Source organism: Sus scrofa, chromosome 17 (assembly GCF_054392235.1).
Source record: "Sus scrofa isolate SSC_HxYL_T2T_F1_AM1 chromosome 17, Sscrofa_HxYL_maternal_Yorkshire_Landrace_v2.0, whole genome shotgun sequence".
In the NCBI taxonomy this organism is placed as follows: Eukaryota; Metazoa; Chordata; class Mammalia; order Artiodactyla; family Suidae; genus Sus; species Sus scrofa.
In genome coordinates this window covers 54,585,888-54,603,683 of record NC_139399.1, presented here as the reverse complement: position 1 = coordinate 54,603,683, position 17,796 = coordinate 54,585,888, and the positions used below count along the sequence as shown (strand labels likewise).

Below are 17,796 nucleotides of genomic sequence, written 5' to 3'. Positions count from 1 at the left end.
AAGCAAAGAGCTGAAACCGCGCAAGCGAAGTGGCAAAACCAGTGTGGTAACATCTGACTGTTGTGTAATATTCCTATGAGCTGAGTAGAGAGGAGCAGCAGAAACATCTGTTGACAGGTTTTTAGGTTTCTTGGTGCTCTGACATCTCCTCTGCATTGCTTATTTTAAAATTCACATCCTGTGATTCTGGAAAGTGCCTCAAACGGCAGATAAAGCAGTTACCCCTGTGCCTGGTACACAGTAAAGGCTCAAGAGAATTTGGTTTAGTCTCTCAAGAGGGTTTTGGTAAATGACTAAAGGAAACGGTATCGTGGGGTCTGAAGGCAGAGGGAGGGGGCTGGGAGCTTCCACCCCCCCATCAGATGTCCCTTCAAGAGGCAGAAGACGGCAGCCAGCGGGTTCTCATTTTCCCAGCGTGGTTGGGAAGAAAAACACAGCAATCTTACTTTCACATGTTTTTCTCATCTCTGCTCTGATGGAAAATGATGAGGTTGGGGGTGGAGTGAGTTACATAATGCATTTTGGTATCATGGAAGAGAAGAGGATGAAGATTCAGAAGGCTTGGGATCTAGGACCCCTGGGTCAACCAAAGAATGTTCCCACACGTTTCTAAATGCTTGGGGGGAGGGGGGAGAGGAGCTGCCCCTGAGTGCTGTGTGCCAAAGAAATGTCAGCTGTCCTGAGCACCATCCTGCGGGGCTGAAATCAAAAAGTGGATCTAAAGTGAGCCCTCTCAGTGGCTTAAAGCAGAGGGAGGGAAAGGTGGGAGGAGGCACGTGGTAGGCAGCTACCTTTCCAGGCACCTGCCCAGCCCCACCCCCCTCAGTGATAGCCATACCTCACATGCTCTCTGCAGCGTGATGGGGGGGGGCAGGGGGTGTGTCCTCACAGTCCTGCTTATACCCTATGACCAGGGCCACTTTCCCAGCCCAACAGATTCTCATCCCTAGAAACTTGGAATGTGCTTCAAAGGAACTTAGGTGGTTAGCCAGGTACACCTGGGAGCTGAGAGGTGCCAGCTCTATCCACGTGCACAAAGGGTACAGAAGCCAGTCTACGGGCAGAAGTGTGAAGAAGATGGGTGAGGCAGCAAAGTGTTCCAGACTGATGGTCAGAAGCAGACACATGGAGGAGTTCCCATCAGGGCTCAGCAGTTAACAAACCCGACTAGGATCCACAAGGATTGGGTTCGATCCCTGGCCTTGTTCAGTGGGTTAAGGATCTGGCGTTGCTGGGAACTGTAGGTCGCAGACACGGCTTGGATCTGGGGTTGCTGTTGCTATGGCTATGGCACAGGCCAGCAGCTGTAGCTCCAATTGGTCCCCTTGCCTGGGAACCTCTATATGCCACAGGGGTGGCTCTAAAAAGCAAAAAAAAAAAAAAAAAAAAAAAAGAAAAGAAAAAGAAAAAGAAGAAGCAGAGACAGGGAGAATGGGTGTCTCAGGTCCTGCCAGCTTAGTTCCTGAAGGTGGATTCTGGGTCTTGGCTCCAGGGCCCAGTGGGAGGTGTGTGCCTTCAGCTCTCAGGTGCTATATTCCTGTCTCCTTCAACTAAATCCTCCTTTTTATCTTAAGCCAGGTACAGTAGGGCCTTGTCTTTTGATTGCCTTGTCCTCTTGCAATCAAAAGAACCTTGACTGAGACCAGGAGGGGACAAACGTGAATCAGACGTGGGGGGCGGGGGGCAGGCAGACACATCCCTACTAGGACACACACCCTGCCCTCCGTGACAGTGAGGCCAGTACCTGGGCGGATGCAGAGGATGTGGCAGCCCCTGGGGTCGGTGTGGGGCAGCACGGTGAGGAATCCGGACGCCAGGACCTCTTTTAAGGCCGACGGCCTCAGGTTGTTGAAGACCTCGGGCCAGCTTCTCCGGCAGCTGTGGTAGTTGACCAGGAGCTGCAGGGCCCGGTCATAGTCAAACTTGCGGGCTCGGAGGAAGCGCAGCAGGAAGGCGTCCTCGAGGGAGGTGCCCAGATTGGGGTACTCCTTCCGCACCATGTCACGGAGGGCCTGGACATCGCGAAGTCTCCATTCTGGCTTCTCCTGCAGCTCCTCCCTGGCTTTGGCAACCAGCTCCTCGGTCAGCGAGCACACGTAGCCAATGGGTGCGGGTGGCGGTGGCAGCGGCAGCTCATTCTCCGAAAGTGAGGCCGCAGAAGGGCTGGTTCGAAGAGAGTCACTTTCTTCTGACATGAGCTTCCAGGATCCCTGCAAAAACAGAAGCCCTGAGAGAAGTGGGGAAAGCCCAGTGCTGCTCACTTCAAATCCCAGGGCAGCACGAGGGACGTGGACAGGGATGTTTTTTGTTAAGCCAAGAACCGCAGAGTAGTGGAGTGAACTGGATCTGAACCACGTGCCCTGGCCCAACCCAGAATGTGAGAAGGTAGCGTCTCTGGAGGCCCCTAGGCCTTGCTCACAGACATACGAACTGAGGAAAAGATGCTTGACCTAACCCGTAATTAAAGAGATGGGAACTGAAACACCTTTGAAATTCAGATTAGCCAAAATACAAAAACAGGTGCTTTGGTATGCCTGCTGTTGGTGGGAGAACAAACTAACATAGCCTCTTTAGGGCAATTTATCAATATCTTATCAAGATTTCAGGAGTTCCCCTTGTGGCTCAGCAGTAACAAACCCAACGAGGACGCAGGTTCGATTCCTGGCCTCGATCGTTGGGTTAGGGATCCAGCATTGCCGTGAGCTGTGGTTTAGGTCGAAGACACTGCTTGGATCCTATGTTGCTGTGGCTGTGGTGTAGGCCGGCAGCTATAGTTCCAACTCGACCTCTAGCCTGGGAACCTCCATATGCCATGGGTGTGGTCCTACAAAGCAAAAAACAAAACAAAAACATTTTTTAAATGATACAAAACAAAAATAGACTCACAGACATGGAAAACGATCTAATGGCTACCAAAGGGGAAGGGGGAGAGGGATAAATTAGGAATTTGGGATTGACAGATACTACTATACATAAAATAGACAAACAACAAGGGCCTACTGCACATACATGTGAATGCATCTAAAATTTTTGGGAAAAGACACAAGAAAACTGTTAACCATGGTTCCCTTTAGGGAAGAGAACTAGATAATTGGACATTTAAGGAAAGAGATTTTTCACTACACTGTTAAATTTTTACATATACATGTGAGTTAGCACGGTGGCTGTGAAACTGAGCTGATCAGCTATTCTGTGGCGGGTGGAGCTGCTGACCCTCTGGATCCACCATCCAGTGGACGCACACTTTCCACAGACTGTCCCTGGCTAATGACAATGAAACCTAGGACTCTGTGAACGGGCAACTTTATCTCAAGAGCTCCCTATCAGCCTGGCTAAACCTTTTTTTTTTTTTTCTTTTTCTTTTTCTTTTTCTAGGGCCGCACTTGCGGCATGTGGAGATTCCCAGGCTAGGGCTCTGATCAGAGCTGTAGCCACTGGCCTAAGCCAGGGCCACAGCAATGCAGGATCCGAGCCGCATCTGCAGCCTATACCACAGCTCATGGCAACGCTGGATCCTTAACCCACTGAGCGAGGCCAGGGACCAAACCTGCAACCTCATGGTTCCTGGTTGGATTTGTTAACCACTGAGCCATGATGGGAACTCCTAAACCTTTTTTTTTTTTTTTTTAAGGCCACATCTGTGGCATTTGGGAGTTCCCAGGCAAGGGGTCAAATTGGATCTGCAGCTATATGGCCTATGCCACAGTGATAGCAGTGCTGGATCTGAGCCACATCTGCAACCTATGCCACAGCTTGTGGCAAAAATCCTTAACCTGCTGAGCGAGGCCAGGGATCAAATGCTCATCTTCATGGACACCAGTAGGGTTCTTAACCTGCTGAACCACAACAGGAACTCCCAGCCTGGCTGAACCATTTGGGGGCCGCATTGCAGCCTAAGACCCCCTGCCCAAACCTCCTACGTAGGGACTGGCCTCCAATCACTGTCTGAAGCTCTGCCTGATGTCTCCAGTTCCTCTCCTTTCTAAGTGTTGCCACCAATATATTTCTTGCATGTCTCATCTCATCCTGGTGTTCTGCTTCTTAGAAGACCTGAACACATGTATTGAATAAAACAAAACAAAACCAAACCCGAAATAGCATAGCTGCCTTGATATTCCTGAAATAAGGTCACAGCAGGCTGCCAGTTCCAAAGCCCAAGCTCTTGTCCATGGGTTGTCACTGTTCCCCCACTCTGAGCTCAACAAGGAAGGCAAGGATCATTTGGGGTCTCTGTACATAAGCCAGTCTCCCCAGAGGTCACGGCAGCCAGAGTGAGCAGGTCACCCCCTCTAACTTCTAGATCTGCCCACTGTTCACTACATTCTAACCTCCAGCCCCACCCAAGCTTCTTTCACTTCCTCCCAAAGGTGGTTTTATCGTCCTGGGCACATCCTGTTTCTTCTCACTAGCATGTTCTTCCTCCAGTTCTTCTGACCAATAACAATTGACCCTTCAGTCCCCATTAGATACCATTTCATTAATTCAACAAATATTGAGCACTTAGTAGGTAACAGGCCTTCTTCCAGGCACTGAAGGATATAGCAGTGAACAAATTTAAAAATCCTGCCTTCCCTGAGCTTAGATTTGAATTAAGGAGACAGACTATAGCAAAATAAACCACATAGTCTCCTAGAAGATGACGTGTGCTACAGAGAAAAATAAAGCAGGCAAGGGGGTTGGATGAGCCTGGGGATAGGTGTTGCATTTTAGGTGGGGTGATCAGGGAAGTCCTCATCCAAGTGACGTGTGAGCACAGATGAAGGTGCAAGCCATGCAGGTCTCTCAGGGAAGAAAAAGTACAAAGCCTGAGGCAGGACCGTGCGGGATTTCCAAGGAACAGAGAGGAGGCCAGTATGGCAAGAGCCAAAAGCACAAGGCGGAGAATATTAGCAGAGGAATTTAGAGAGGATCTTGGCTTTCTAGGCCATGAAGAGCTTAGTTACTTTGAGTTTGGTGGGAGCCATGAAGAGTTTTGAGTAGAGTGACATGATCGGATTTAGATTTTAAAAGGATCAGTGGGCTGTCTTGAGAATGGACTATAACAGGATGAGGAAAGAAGCAAAGAGACCACTTAGAGGCTATTGCAATAACCCAGGTGAGGGATGATAGCTGAAGCAGGAAGGTTTCTCTGTCTCCAGGCTCCCAGTAGGAACCCCTCTCGCCCCCTGCAGGAGCTCTCCGGCATAGCATGTCTCTCACTGCTGTAATCGCATGTGATTTGTGTGCAACATCTACATCTGGCTTGTTCATCACCTTAAACACAGCACTTAAGAGGGTGTCAGACACAGAGTCTGCACTCCATAAATATTTGTTAAATGAGTTTAATCTGTTTGGCAGAGATATGCTGAGTGAGGAACAGATCAACAATTGTGCTTCATGGGACCCACCCTGGCTTCTTTTCCTGGGAGTTGCCAGCAGATACCTATAATCCCAATCCAGCACTTAGCCAGGAGACGGACAGACTGCAGTGTCCATGGACTACAGGCCTAGGCTCCAAGTCCCTCTCCAGCCACTCTCCCACCTTCCCCCTTCTCAATGCACATTAAATGCCAGCCATAACAAACTAATGACCTACTATTCTTGGAACACCTCATGCATTTCTGATACCTCTGCCTGGAATTTCCTCACCTTGTTTGTTCCCAACCAGATAAATCATCACCTTCCAGGCCCAGCTTCAATGTCACCTACTCTGCCAAGCCTTCCTTGATTCCCCCAGGGTGACTCCCTCCAGTTTTCCACAGAACTGAGTTCCTTTTAGAACTGCAGTCCAGTATGCTATGTGCTTACCTAAAACTCCTCAGTTCCATCCATCCATACATTTATAAAATAACTATCGATCACCTGGTATGTCAGATACTGTGCTTATAGGTACTGGACACACAAAAACGAACAATACAATTCTTTGCCTTATGAAGTTCAACTCACAGTGTAATTATGAAAAGAGATTGTATGCATTTGAATGCTTTATCATGAATCAAACTCCCTGATAAGCACTTTACATCCATCTCTTGTTTACTCTTCACAATATCCGGTGAGAGCACTCATACTGTTCCTATTTTACAAGGGGATAACTGGCCACTAGAATGTAAATTCCCACTTGCCTGCCACATTCACTGCTATCCCCAGTGCCTGACCTATGACGGTGTTCTGTAAATACTAGTGATGGATGATGTGACGTTAAATGCTCAAGGGTACACAGCAAGTGAGGCAGAGCAAGGATGTACTTAGCCCCACACTGGGCTCTACACCGCATCTAGAGCGTCCTGTTTAATTTCCAGGGCTTCAGCAGTATCAAGCATTGAGCAGGACCCAGTCATAGGCTGGTGAATGAACTGAGGGATGGGTGCAACCACCATTTGATAGGGTGAAGCCGGGAATCTTCCTCACCCGGAGCTGTCATTTTTCGAGCATCACCCTTCTCCTCTCCCCACCCCACCTCAAGGAGAGGTCAGGAACCCATCGTTCCTGAAGCCAAGAGACCCCAAGTCCTGTTCACAACCTTCCGAGGCCCCCCCCCACTTCCGGTTGTTACCCCTTCCCCTGTGTCCCCATTTCCTGGGGTCTCTCTCTACTCAGGTGCCCCATTACTGCTTATCCCTCCCTTTCAGGGGTCCCTCTCCCCGGCCCCCGGGGCACACGGGCTCGCGGGCACTCACCGGCCCGGCTACGGGGCGGAGCGCGGGTCAATCGGCAGCGGGAGCCTCGTCCGCAGCGTACACAGAAGCGACCCGCACTCCCTGCCCGGCCGGCCCGGCCGCTCGCCGGAAGTGACGTACATAGGGCGTGGGAAGGCGGCCGCGCCACTGTGAGTGCGCATGTGCGGTGTCTCCTGGCAGTCTTAGCTTTCGGTCCCCACCTGGCGGTCAGGAAGGCGGCGTGGGAGGTTCGGGGAGCGTGAGCAGCTTTGGCTAGGGTAGTTGGGGGAAGCTGAGGACCAGAGAAGCAAGGGAAGATGTTGTCGTTTTCTGAGAACAGATTACCAGGTACCTAGTAGTTTATATCTGTCATCTCGTTAAATCTTCAAATCAAATGCTACTATTTTATGAAAGGAAAAACACAATCAATGAAGTATAGTGCTTCAAATCTGGACCCAGGGGTTAGCGGTCCAGGTTTCTTTCTACCAGAGCTGCCCCCAGGACTGGCTGCTCCAAAGGGTAAGATTCCTCAGGGGACATCTGTCTGCCTGTCTTTAGCCAAGTGACTGAGCAAGTTCCCATTCTCCCTCGGGCCTCAGTTTCCTCATCTATAACACGATTCTTGCTCTGGAATCCTTTTTTCTTTTTTTTTCTTTTTTTGTCTTTTCTAGAGCCGCACCCGCGGCATATGGAGAGTCCCAGGCTGGGTGTCTAATGAGAGCTGTAGCCGCCAGTCCAGCCAGAGCCATAGCACCGCCAGATCTGAGCAGTGTCTGCGACCTACATGACAGCTTAAGGCAACGCCAGATCCTTAACCCACTGAGCAAGGCCGCAACCTCATGGTTCCTAGTCGGATTCGTTAACCACTGCACCCCCACGGGAACTCCCTTGCTCTGGAATCTTGATCCAATAATTGTTTCCTGCTTTGAGGTTCATGAAGTCCCTTTCAGAAGTGGTAGCTTGAAAAAGGTTTTACTAGCCCCAACCTCCAGTCGGTTAAAGTCCTCAGCACCACCGCATATCTTGTGCAGCTACAACTTTGACACAATTTCCTAGGACCCTCGTTCAAGCAGAGTAATGCCAGTGTCTTGGTAATGACACTAAATCATTTCTGGAGAGAAATTCTGTGGTCTAGGAGGACTCAAGAGCCCAAAGGAGTACCCAAAAGGTGGATTTAAACAGTCTCTTCTTTTCCCTACCCTAGGGGCAAGAGGAGTCCCAGGGAGATGGGAACTGATGCCTATGGGCCGCAAGAACACAGCAGTTTTTGTCAGATGCTAGGTTGAGGTCAGAGAGAATCCTGGAAGTCATGAGTTTTTATTCCTGCTCTGGCTCCACTACCTCTATTATAAAGTACCAAACATCAGTTAAATTTGAATTTCATGGAATTCCCACTGTGGGGCAGTGGGGTAAGAATCGACTGCAGTGGCTCTGGTCACTGTGGAGACATGGCTTCCATCCCAGGCCCTGGTGCAGTGGATTAAAAGACCCCAAGTAGGTGGAAGCTGTGGCTCAGGTTCAATCCCGGACCCAGGAGCTTCCACATACCTTGGGTACAGCCATTAAAAAAAAAAAAAAAAATTTGAACTTCACACAAACAATTTTAAGATACAACCCTGGGATGCACTTATACTAAGAAATTGTTGTCTATCAGAAATTCAAATTTAACTGGGCATCGTGTGTTTTTGTTTTATTTTTTCTCTAAATCTATGTATTAGTTTACTATTGCTTCTATAAAAATTATTACACACTTAGTGACTTGAAACAATGCACATTTATTCTTTTATAATTCTGCAGGTCAGAAGTCTAAAATCAAGATGTTGGCAGGGATGTGTTTTCTCTGGGGACTTCGGAGAGAAATCCATTTCCTTGTCTTTTTAGCTTCCAGAGACCACTTGCATTCATTCCATAATTCAAGGTCCCTTCCTGGAATCACTTTAATCTCTTACTTCTGGTGTCACATCTACTGCTGGCTCTGATCTTCCCTTCTCCCCCTTTAAAAAGATTGTGATGAGAACATGACATGTGATTTACCCTCTTAACCAGTTTTTAAATGCACAGTACATTATTGTTGACTATAGATACAGTGTATTCCACCTCCCTCTTATAGGGACTTTCGTGGCTACACTGGGTTTACCCAGATAATCTAGGATAATCTTCCATCCCAAGACCTTAATTTAATCACATCTGCAAAGTACCTTTTACCATATCAGGTAAGATCCACAGGTTCCAGTGGATAGGACAAGGACATATTTGAGGTGCCAATGTTTAGTCAACCACAGTCTGTCATCCCTATTCCTAGCTATGTGACCTTGGCCAAGTCAAAGGCTCTTGTTCACAATGGGCAAAAAGCTGATTAAATATGTTCATAAGAGGAAACACCTTGCCCCATGTAAGGCAAACAGTTTTTTTGTTTGTTTGTTTGTTTGTTTGCTTTTTAGGGCTGCACTCTTGGCATATGGAGGTTCTCAGCCTGGGGGTCTAATAGGAGCTACACCTGCTGGGTTACACCACAGCCACAGCAACACCAGATCCGAGCTGCATCTGTGACCTACACCACAGCTCACAGCAATGCCGGATCCTTAACCCACTGAGTGAGGCCAGAGATTGAACCTGCAACCTCATGGTTCCTGGTCAGATTCGTTTCCACTGCACCACAACAGGAACTCCAGGCAAACAATATTTTTACAAATGTAAAACATTTTAACATGCTTTAATCTTTTGTAGCAAAAGGGCAAGGGATGACCCTGTCCAAACCATGTTGTCCCGGGCATTTGGGATAAACACCTTTCTTCAACCCAGGCCTACAACTGGTGGTTGCCAGAGGCCAGGTTGCAATACCAGATATTGCCAGCAGGGGGAGGAGAGTGCAGGTCTGAAACCTGGTTTCAGTGTCAGGGGAGGGTTGAGAAGGGATTTGGAGATTTTCCAGACGTCCCTGCCCCATCCTTCCACTGAGGCTCATGATGTTTGGTTCCTTCTGATGTTACATTTTATAGAACCCACTTACCTCAGGATTGGAAGAGTCTCAGATATACAATAATAACATCAAAAAGTGTTTGTTTGTTTTTTTGAGGGAGTATATACTCCAGGCTTTCTGCTAAATAGGTTACTTGTATGATTTCAATTATGTCTCACCACAACTCTGTGAATAGCAAGCTAGGATTGTCCTATTTACAAATGAGGAAACTGGAACCCAGAAAGGGAAATGCACCTGCCTGGAAGCTTAAGACATTCATTGAAAGAGCTGGATCTGAGCCCACATCTGTATGACACTAAAGCCCTCGATTTTACTTTGTCTTAGAGGTCATGTAGACCTGCCTCTTTATTTTCACAGGTTAGGAAATAGGCTCTGAGAAGGAAAAGGAATTGCCTCGGGTCCCGTGATGACTCCATAGTTGAGTTGGGATTTGAACATCTAAGTTTCAACCTCGGACACTCAGAAGTAACAGACTTTGAACGACGCCTTGAAAAGGTCCATTTCTTCATGTGTCAAATGAGAGGTGGTGTCCCTTGTGTAAGGGGTCCTTAGGCGAAGTCAGTGGAATGGCACATGCAGAATTCTGGTGCACTGACTCGTGAAATATCTGTTGATTGGTAATGACCACCCCACTGGAGAGCAGAAGGATCACCGGTTGGAAGGCAGTTGCCCTGCAAGGGCTGTAAACATCCTGCCCTCCTAGCTTCATCCAGTCTCTGTAGAAAACAAATCTGGGCATTGGCTAGGAGCTGGAGGAGCCTGAGCTGTCTCTGTTTTCAAGGCATGTGATTCTGAGCTCAGACAATCTTCTAGAACCAGCTTCAGTATTGATTCGAAGGTAAGGCTTTTTGGGATCGTACCATGGTATAGGACAGAGTTTCTCAGTCTTGGCACTGTTGACATCTGGGGCTGGACAAGTCTTTCGTGGCAGTGGATTATGCCATCCTGTACGTTGTAGGGTGTTTAATGGCATCCCTGGCCTCTACTCACTATTTGACAGAAGCATCCCACACTCACAATAGCGAAAGCCAAAAAAATCTCTCTAGACATTGCAAAATAGGCCCTGGGGGACAAAACTGCCCCCAGCTGAGAACTCTGGAAGGAGGAAGAAAGCTTTTGGTCAGAGAGACCTGAGTCTAAATCCTCTCTGTGTCTCTCGCCAGCTGCGTGACCTTGGAGCGGTTTTTTACCTCTCTCACCCTTGGTTTCTTCCACCATAAATTCTATGCTAACAGCTACCATTTGTCAAACACACTGAGCTCTTTCCCTGGATAATCTCAGTGAAGTATCAATAACAGAATCCTGAAGGGCCATTGACAGGTGGAAACAGGGAGGGAGGGAGGGAAACAGGGGAGAGTAGTGAACATTAAGCATCTTCTCTGTACCACACAGGACAGCATCTCACATGTATGTGTCCTTTGTCACCTGCTCTGTGATGTTGGGCACATCACCCTGGGGCTCAGTGTCCTCATCTGTAAAAATGACAGCAGGTGGGAATTCTGGTAGGATGAAGGCGGTGAAGCCCAGCATAGGTTTGATTCCTCCCCAATCCCCGCAAAGAAACGGAAGGTTAGAAATAGAACAGAAAATTCCATACACCTATTTACAACAAAAATAGATGACAAGATATCTTCATGAGCTCCAGAAAACAGTGAATGAGGACCAATCCGCAATAGTTACGAGGCCTGTGTGCCACTGGGGCCGCTGTGAAGGGGACTTAAAAAGAAGCAACAAGGTCTCTGACAGACCTGAGAACTGGAGAAACCACAAGCTGCAACATATGTTCCTGAGAAAGCGTGGGGGGCGGGGGGCGCGATCCGAGAACAGCAGCTGAAACGGGGGGGGGATTTTGCCAACTCCTATTGTGGGTAAGGGTAAGGGGCCTGCCGTCAGGCCCAAGGTCTAATGGAGTTTAACTTTGAATTCTTGAAATAACCACCAAGTCTTCCAGGACAGGCTTCATGATGAGGAGAAACTATTGGGAAGGGAATCAAAATTGTGCAGAATAGGGAAAGCAGACCTAAAAGAGAGAGAGAAGGGCTAGATGAAAGTGGGGATGGGGACCAGAGCCAGAAAACCTCAGAGACCAAGCCATATATAGATTAACAATATGTAGAATCAACAGAAGGGAGAGCTCTGTGGAGAGAGAAAAGCTATCTCAACCAAGCCTCCTTCTAAGAGTTCCGAAAAACTAATCTCACATAAAAATGAGCAATGGATCCTGCGCTATAGCACTGGGAACTGTATCTGGTCACTTATGATGGAGCATGATCATGTGAGAAAAAAGAATGTATACATGTATGTGTGACTGGATCACCTTGCTGTACTGTAGAAACTTGACAGAACACTGTAAACCAGCTATGATGGGAAAAAATAAAATTAAAATAAAAGAAATGAGTAATGGAAAAGTATCGAAGTCAAATTCTGGGAATACATAATGACTATGAGGGAGGAAGACAGAGACAGAAGGTGTAAAATAACATCCTCGCAGAGAGTGAAACCATTCCAGAAAGACTTTTTTTTTTTTTTTTTTTTTTTTTTGGGCTGCACCCATAGCATATGGAAGTTCCCAGGCTAGGGGCTGAATCAACGCTCTAGCCGCCAGCCTACACCACAGCCACAGCAACATGGCATCCAAGCCATGTCTGCCACCACATCATAGCTCACGGCAACACTGGGTCCTTAAGCCACTAACCAAGGGCAGGGATTGAACTCGGATCCCTGTGGATACTAGTCAAGTTTGTTACTACTGGGCCACAATGGGAACTCCCAGAAAGACATTTTTTAGAAAGATTAAAACAGGTTAAAAGATATCAACACAATGATATGACAAAAAAATAGCAACATAAATCAGAATTATAAGAATTAATGGAGTTCCCTTGTGGCACAGTAGGTTAAGGATCTCAGGTTGCTGCTGTGGCGTGGGTTCTATCCCTGGCCTGGGAACTTCTGCATGCCATAGGTGAATCCAGAAACATTTAAAGATAAAAAAATAAAAATTTAGAAAAGTGACAATTTATAAAAGAACTAAAGATAAAAGAAAAACTAGAAAATGAAAACTAAACTAAACGGAATATAAAAGCAAAAATAAAATCAGCAGGAGTCCCTGGCATGGCTTAGTGGTTAATGAACCTGACTAGCATCCATGAGGTTGTGGGTTCGATCCCTGGCCTTGCTCAGTGGGTTAAGCGTCTGGCATTGCCATGAGCTGTGGTGTAGGTCGAAGATGTGGCTCAGATCCCAAGTTGCTGTGGCTGTGGCATAGGCCAGTGGCTATAGCTCCGATTTGACCCCTAGCATAGGAACCTTGGAACCTCCATATACTGCAGTGCGGACCTAAAAATACAAAAATAAAATAAAATCAGCAAATAGCGTTTTGGAATAAATAGGGGAAAGGTGTAATTTTTAAAAATGAAAATTAAAAGCAAAAGAATTTGAGAGGAAGTAACGTATATAGAAGATAAGCAATGAAAATCCAGCATGTGAATAACAGGAGTCACTGAAGGGAAACAGAATCAAAGCCGCGGAATACATCAGTGACCCGCCAGAATGACCAATGTCAAGACACAGTTTGGTAAAATGACACATTTTTAAAGAGAAAAGAAAAATTCATATGGCATCTTGTGTATCTAGACAAAAGGAAATAAAATGAGGTTATCAACAGACTCTTCATCAGTGGTGCTTTCTGCCAGAAGAAAATGGTATATGTTTAAGATAAAAGAAAAAATAAGTCAAAGGTAAAAACTGACTTTCTATAAAGAACTATTAGCAGCTTTAAAGCACTCAGAGAGTACTTTATCCATGAGCCCTTCCGGAAGGGTCTTCTAGGGAGTGAGCTTCAGGACTGGTGAAGCCTTCAATATATATTTACTGGTAGAACTAAGGCTAAATGATGGTTAAAAGAGAGATGAAGGGACTTCCCACTGTGGCTCAGTAGTCTCGAATCTCAGTAGTATCCATGAGGATGCGGGTTCCATCCCTGCCCTCCTTCAGTGGGTTAGGGATCCAGCATTGCCGTGAGCTGTGGTGTAGGTCTCAGAGGTGGCTCAGATCCTGCATTGCTGTGGCTGTGGTGTAGGCCAGCAGCTTCAGCTCTGATTCACCTGTAGCCTGAGAACCTCCATATGTCACAGTTGCAACCCTAAAAGCCAAAAAAAAAAAAAGGGCGAAAAAGAAAAAAAGCCTAAGATATGTAATGCCTCTATGCTCTGACAATCTAGCAATAGTATAGTCTCTCAGACTGGTGGAGAAAGGTCATGGTATTTCAGAAGTATTCAAATTGGCAATGATAGCTTTACTATAGTTATTCTGAGACTGTTGTATGTGTGAAGTGGGCTTATGCAAATCAGTAATTATAGAATCTTTCAATTTTATTACCTCCTGTGTCCTTGAAAACCAGAGTCTAAGAGTGGAAGAAGGGAGATACAGATGTCATATAGAAGGGGTTAATTAAAAGCCCTGTAATGCTCTATTTGCATTGGAAATACCAGTATGTGTTCAAGAGATAATTTATCTTTACTTTTTTTTTTTAAGGGCTGCACCTGCAGCATATGGAAGTTCCCAGGTTAGGGGTCAAATTGGAGTTGCAGCTGCTGGCCTACACCACAGACCCAAGCCACGTCTGTAACCTATACCATAGCTCATGGCAATGCTGGATCTTTAACCCACTGAACGAGGCCAGGGATTGAACCCACACTCTCATGGATACTAGTCAGGTTCTTAACCCGCTGAGCCACAATGGGAACTCTGATAATTTATTTTTGAAAAGAAATGTATACGTATGTATGTATATACACATATACATATAGATACACACAAAACATATATACACATATGTGTGAATATATACATATATATGTATATATAGTATATATATTTGTGTTTATAAAATATTTAGTTCTATCCGCTAGAAAGGTCTAGAAACATTGACCAACCTAATAGTACTTACCACTCAGAGTCTAGTCTTGAAATGTCATTTTCTATATAAAAAAACAAAAGGACTTCCTGGAGAAATTGTTCATTCTAGATCAGCAGCAGGAAGTGTACAAGATAAGCCTGGAATATCTTGTCACATCAGAGAACAAGGAAGCTGTCAAAGGCTCTGGGGTTACATCCAAAGGACTTAGAAACTGACCTGAAGATGGGATAATTTCAGCTGCAGTCGATTGAAACTTATCAGATAAGTTCAGTAAGTATCAGTCCCTGAGCTCATAATAATATTTGACCAAAACACTAACTGCTTCCCTTTGGAAGGTGGCACTGAAACAAGTACACTGCCTTTCTTGTGTTTACTACAAGGGAACCAAATAATGGATTAAGGAAAGCATCGTCTTATGAAATCATTACAACTAATACATGAAAACAAAATGATGCAATATGGCCATTTGGCAACCTGCAGTGTGTTAATGTATCTATAGAGCCATTTTACACAATAGCAGCTAACGTCAAAAAAAGAGAGCAAGACTCCAGCCGTGTAGGTTCTTCTTGATAAAAGAACGCAGAACCACCTATAATCATGCCAACAGAATGGAACCTGGGTCTGATCCAGCTGCCAATTTGCAAGAAATGAAGAGGTCAAAGGGCCATTATGAACTGTGCTGTGAGGATGCAATTGACAAAATCCAGACTTTGAGGAACTCTACAGGTCAAGCAGCCTGTTCTTCCACAGATGAACTGCAAAGGGAAAGAAGGAGATATAGAGGGAAACTGGATTGAAAGAGGTTTAAAAGACCTATCAAGTTTTTTCTTTCTTCAGGCCCTCCAAGGAGGGCATGATGCCTACTCACCTTTTGTTTTGTTTTGTTTTGTTTTTAGGGCTACACCAGCGGCACATGGAGGTTCCCAGGCTAGGGGTTGAATCAAAGCCACAGCTGCTGGCCTACATCACAGCCACAGCAATGAGGGATCCGAGCCAAGTCTTCGACCTACACCACAGCTCACAGCAATGCCAGATCTTTAACCACTGAGCGAGGCCAGGAATCGAACCCACGTTCTCCTGGATTCTAGTCAGGTTTGTTACCGCTGAGCCATGACAGGAACTCCTCAAGTTTTTTAAAAATGGGGAAGACTAAACTTTAACATCTAGGGATGCACACAGAGATGATTACACCATTAAGAAATGCAAGGATATAATTACTGTAAAAGTCAGGTGAGTGGTTACTTTTGGCGGGGAGGGACGGTGATCAGGATGGGGTACATGGAGGGCCCCCTGGGGTGACTTGCAAAGGTCTGTTCTGTGACCCAGGTGGAGCTTGCAAAGGTATTTTCTTTGAAATAACTCACTAACCTACAATTTTAATTTGTATGATTTTCTGCCTCTGTAGTTTGTTTTACAATATAAAGGTTTTTACAAATGAAAACAGAAGCACCTCCCTCACTGTGTGTGTGGATATGTGTACATTTACACATCCGTGAATATATGGCTCTGGGAGCACCAGGTGCACCATAGGTACTCAATAAATATGAGTTCCCATCCCTCTTACTCCTGTCACACACCCTTATCGGTGGGATTTCAGTGCTATTACTAACTTGAGTGACTATTCAAAAATAATCAATGCTTATTGGAGTTCCCTAGTGGCCTAGCAGTTAAAGATCTGGCATTGTCACTGCTGTGGCGTGGGCTCGACCCCTGGCCCAGGAACTTCCGCCTGCCACAGATGTGGCCAAAAATAATAATAATAATAAAAATAAAAAAATAGTTAATGCTTATCAAGTGATTATGATGTGCCAGGCACTGTTGCCAATCCATCTAATCCAACTGAACCCTCATAAGCCTATCATTGTTATTCCCATTTCACAGAGGAGAAACCTGAGATGCGAAAGGTCTTCCATGGCCACAGGGAAGGTGATAGAGCAGCCTGCTTTTGAGCTCCCCATGACGCTCACCCACTGTATGTATACCTTACTGTTTTCTGTTTGTTTGTGCTAATAACCCACCCCAGCCCCTGGCACTCATTAGCTGGATCTCACAACGATCCTGGAAGGTAGAGGTACTCGTTTGTGTGCACTTGGCAGATGGGAACTCGCAGGGGTGAAGGAACTTGCCCAAAGTAAATGGCCGTGCCGGGGGTTTGAGTTGTGGATGGGGAGGGTTCATAGCCTGCCCTGTGATTCTAAAGAACGAAGTGTTCCAGGCCTTTAAACCGGTGCTCACCTGATGGATCTGTCTGACCCGGTCTCAGGTCATGGGTTGCCCAGCCAACCCTCTGGAGCCTGACAAGGATCCAGACCGAGGTCTGGAGAAGCCAGGGGCTTGGCAGGTGCCAGGCATGCCTGACCCCATCTCGTGGGGGTCACACAAAGTTTGTGACCCATGGGCCCGGTGAGCCAGAGAGACTTCTGTTTCTCTGCGTGCCAAGCCTTTTGCTCATAATCCTCAGAATCAGGACCCAGAATAGAGCTGATCACCTCTCCGAGCTTGAGATAAAGATGTGCCCTGGGCTAGCTTTGTGGATTTCCAAGAAGAGGTGAGAGCCCAGCTGTGTTGTTTTAGTCACACATTGATTTTCTAACCTGAGTCAGCATGACTGTTGGAAGCACAGGCTGTCCTCTTCCAGGGGCCCTGGGTCCCAGTCGGGCTGAAGCACTTCCAAAACCAGGCCTAGAATGGTGAGGGGACAAGGAGGGGTGGACACGTCACACCCCTGCCCCCACCAGTACCAGCCTAAGAGCCTGCCCAGTCCAGCCTCCCTTGTATTGACATCCAGCAGACAGAGTTCCTGCCACATGCCAGGCTCTGTGCTAAGCACTTCATATCTATTCACCCACCTAATCTCGCAGAGATGCCGTCTTTAGGATTGGGGGCTCTCATGAGTCCATTTGACAGGTGAGAAAGCTGAGACCCAGAGAGGCAAAATCACATGGAAACTTCCTCACAAAGATGAAGTTGCTGGTCCCTGGCTGTGGAATCCAAGAGTCAGATCCAGCAACACTCTGGAGATTCACTCAGCCTTTACAACAACTCAGTTAGATAAGTATTGTCACCTCCATGAAGATGTGTAAAAACTGAGGCTCAGGGAGGTGGATGTAACTGGTACAGTGTTTCTAGAAAATTCTTCTGTGACAGCCAATGATCATGATTCAAGTCCAAAGTTCACAACTGCTAAAATTTGGCTGCAGTCACTGGAAACCCTGTATGTGTGACTACCTCCACATTCACCCACATTCTCCTGTGATGGGAAG

At 46.5% G+C, this 17,796-nt stretch overlaps 1 protein-coding gene and 1 long non-coding RNA gene across 3 annotated transcripts in view; both read right to left on the bottom strand.

Moving 5' to 3' along the window:
* TTPAL (alpha tocopherol transfer protein like) overlaps window positions 1–6,719 on the bottom strand; it is a 29,452-nt gene extending 22,733 nt beyond the window's left edge. For both annotated transcript variants that reach the window (XM_085004029.1, XM_001926994.5), the window contains exons 1-2: window positions 6,657–6,719; window positions 1,745–2,210 (exon numbers count right to left, since the gene is read on the bottom strand). In XM_085004029.1, coding sequence (XP_084860155.1) covers window positions 1,745–2,195 — 451 coding nt within the window. In that variant the 5' untranslated portion in view covers window positions 2,196–2,210; window positions 6,657–6,719. The remainder of the gene's footprint in view (window positions 1–1,744; window positions 2,211–6,656) is intronic.
* A 1,841-nt stretch (window positions 6,720–8,560) lies between these two features.
* LOC146395331 (uncharacterized) lies at window positions 8,561–17,506 on the bottom strand. Its single transcript, XR_014832413.1, has 3 exons — window positions 17,383–17,506; window positions 17,128–17,215; window positions 8,561–8,629 (listed from the first exon to the last, which is right to left on the bottom strand). It is a non-coding gene; the product is annotated as an uncharacterized LOC146395331 (long non-coding RNA).
* Between the last annotated feature and the right edge of the window lie 290 nt (window positions 17,507–17,796).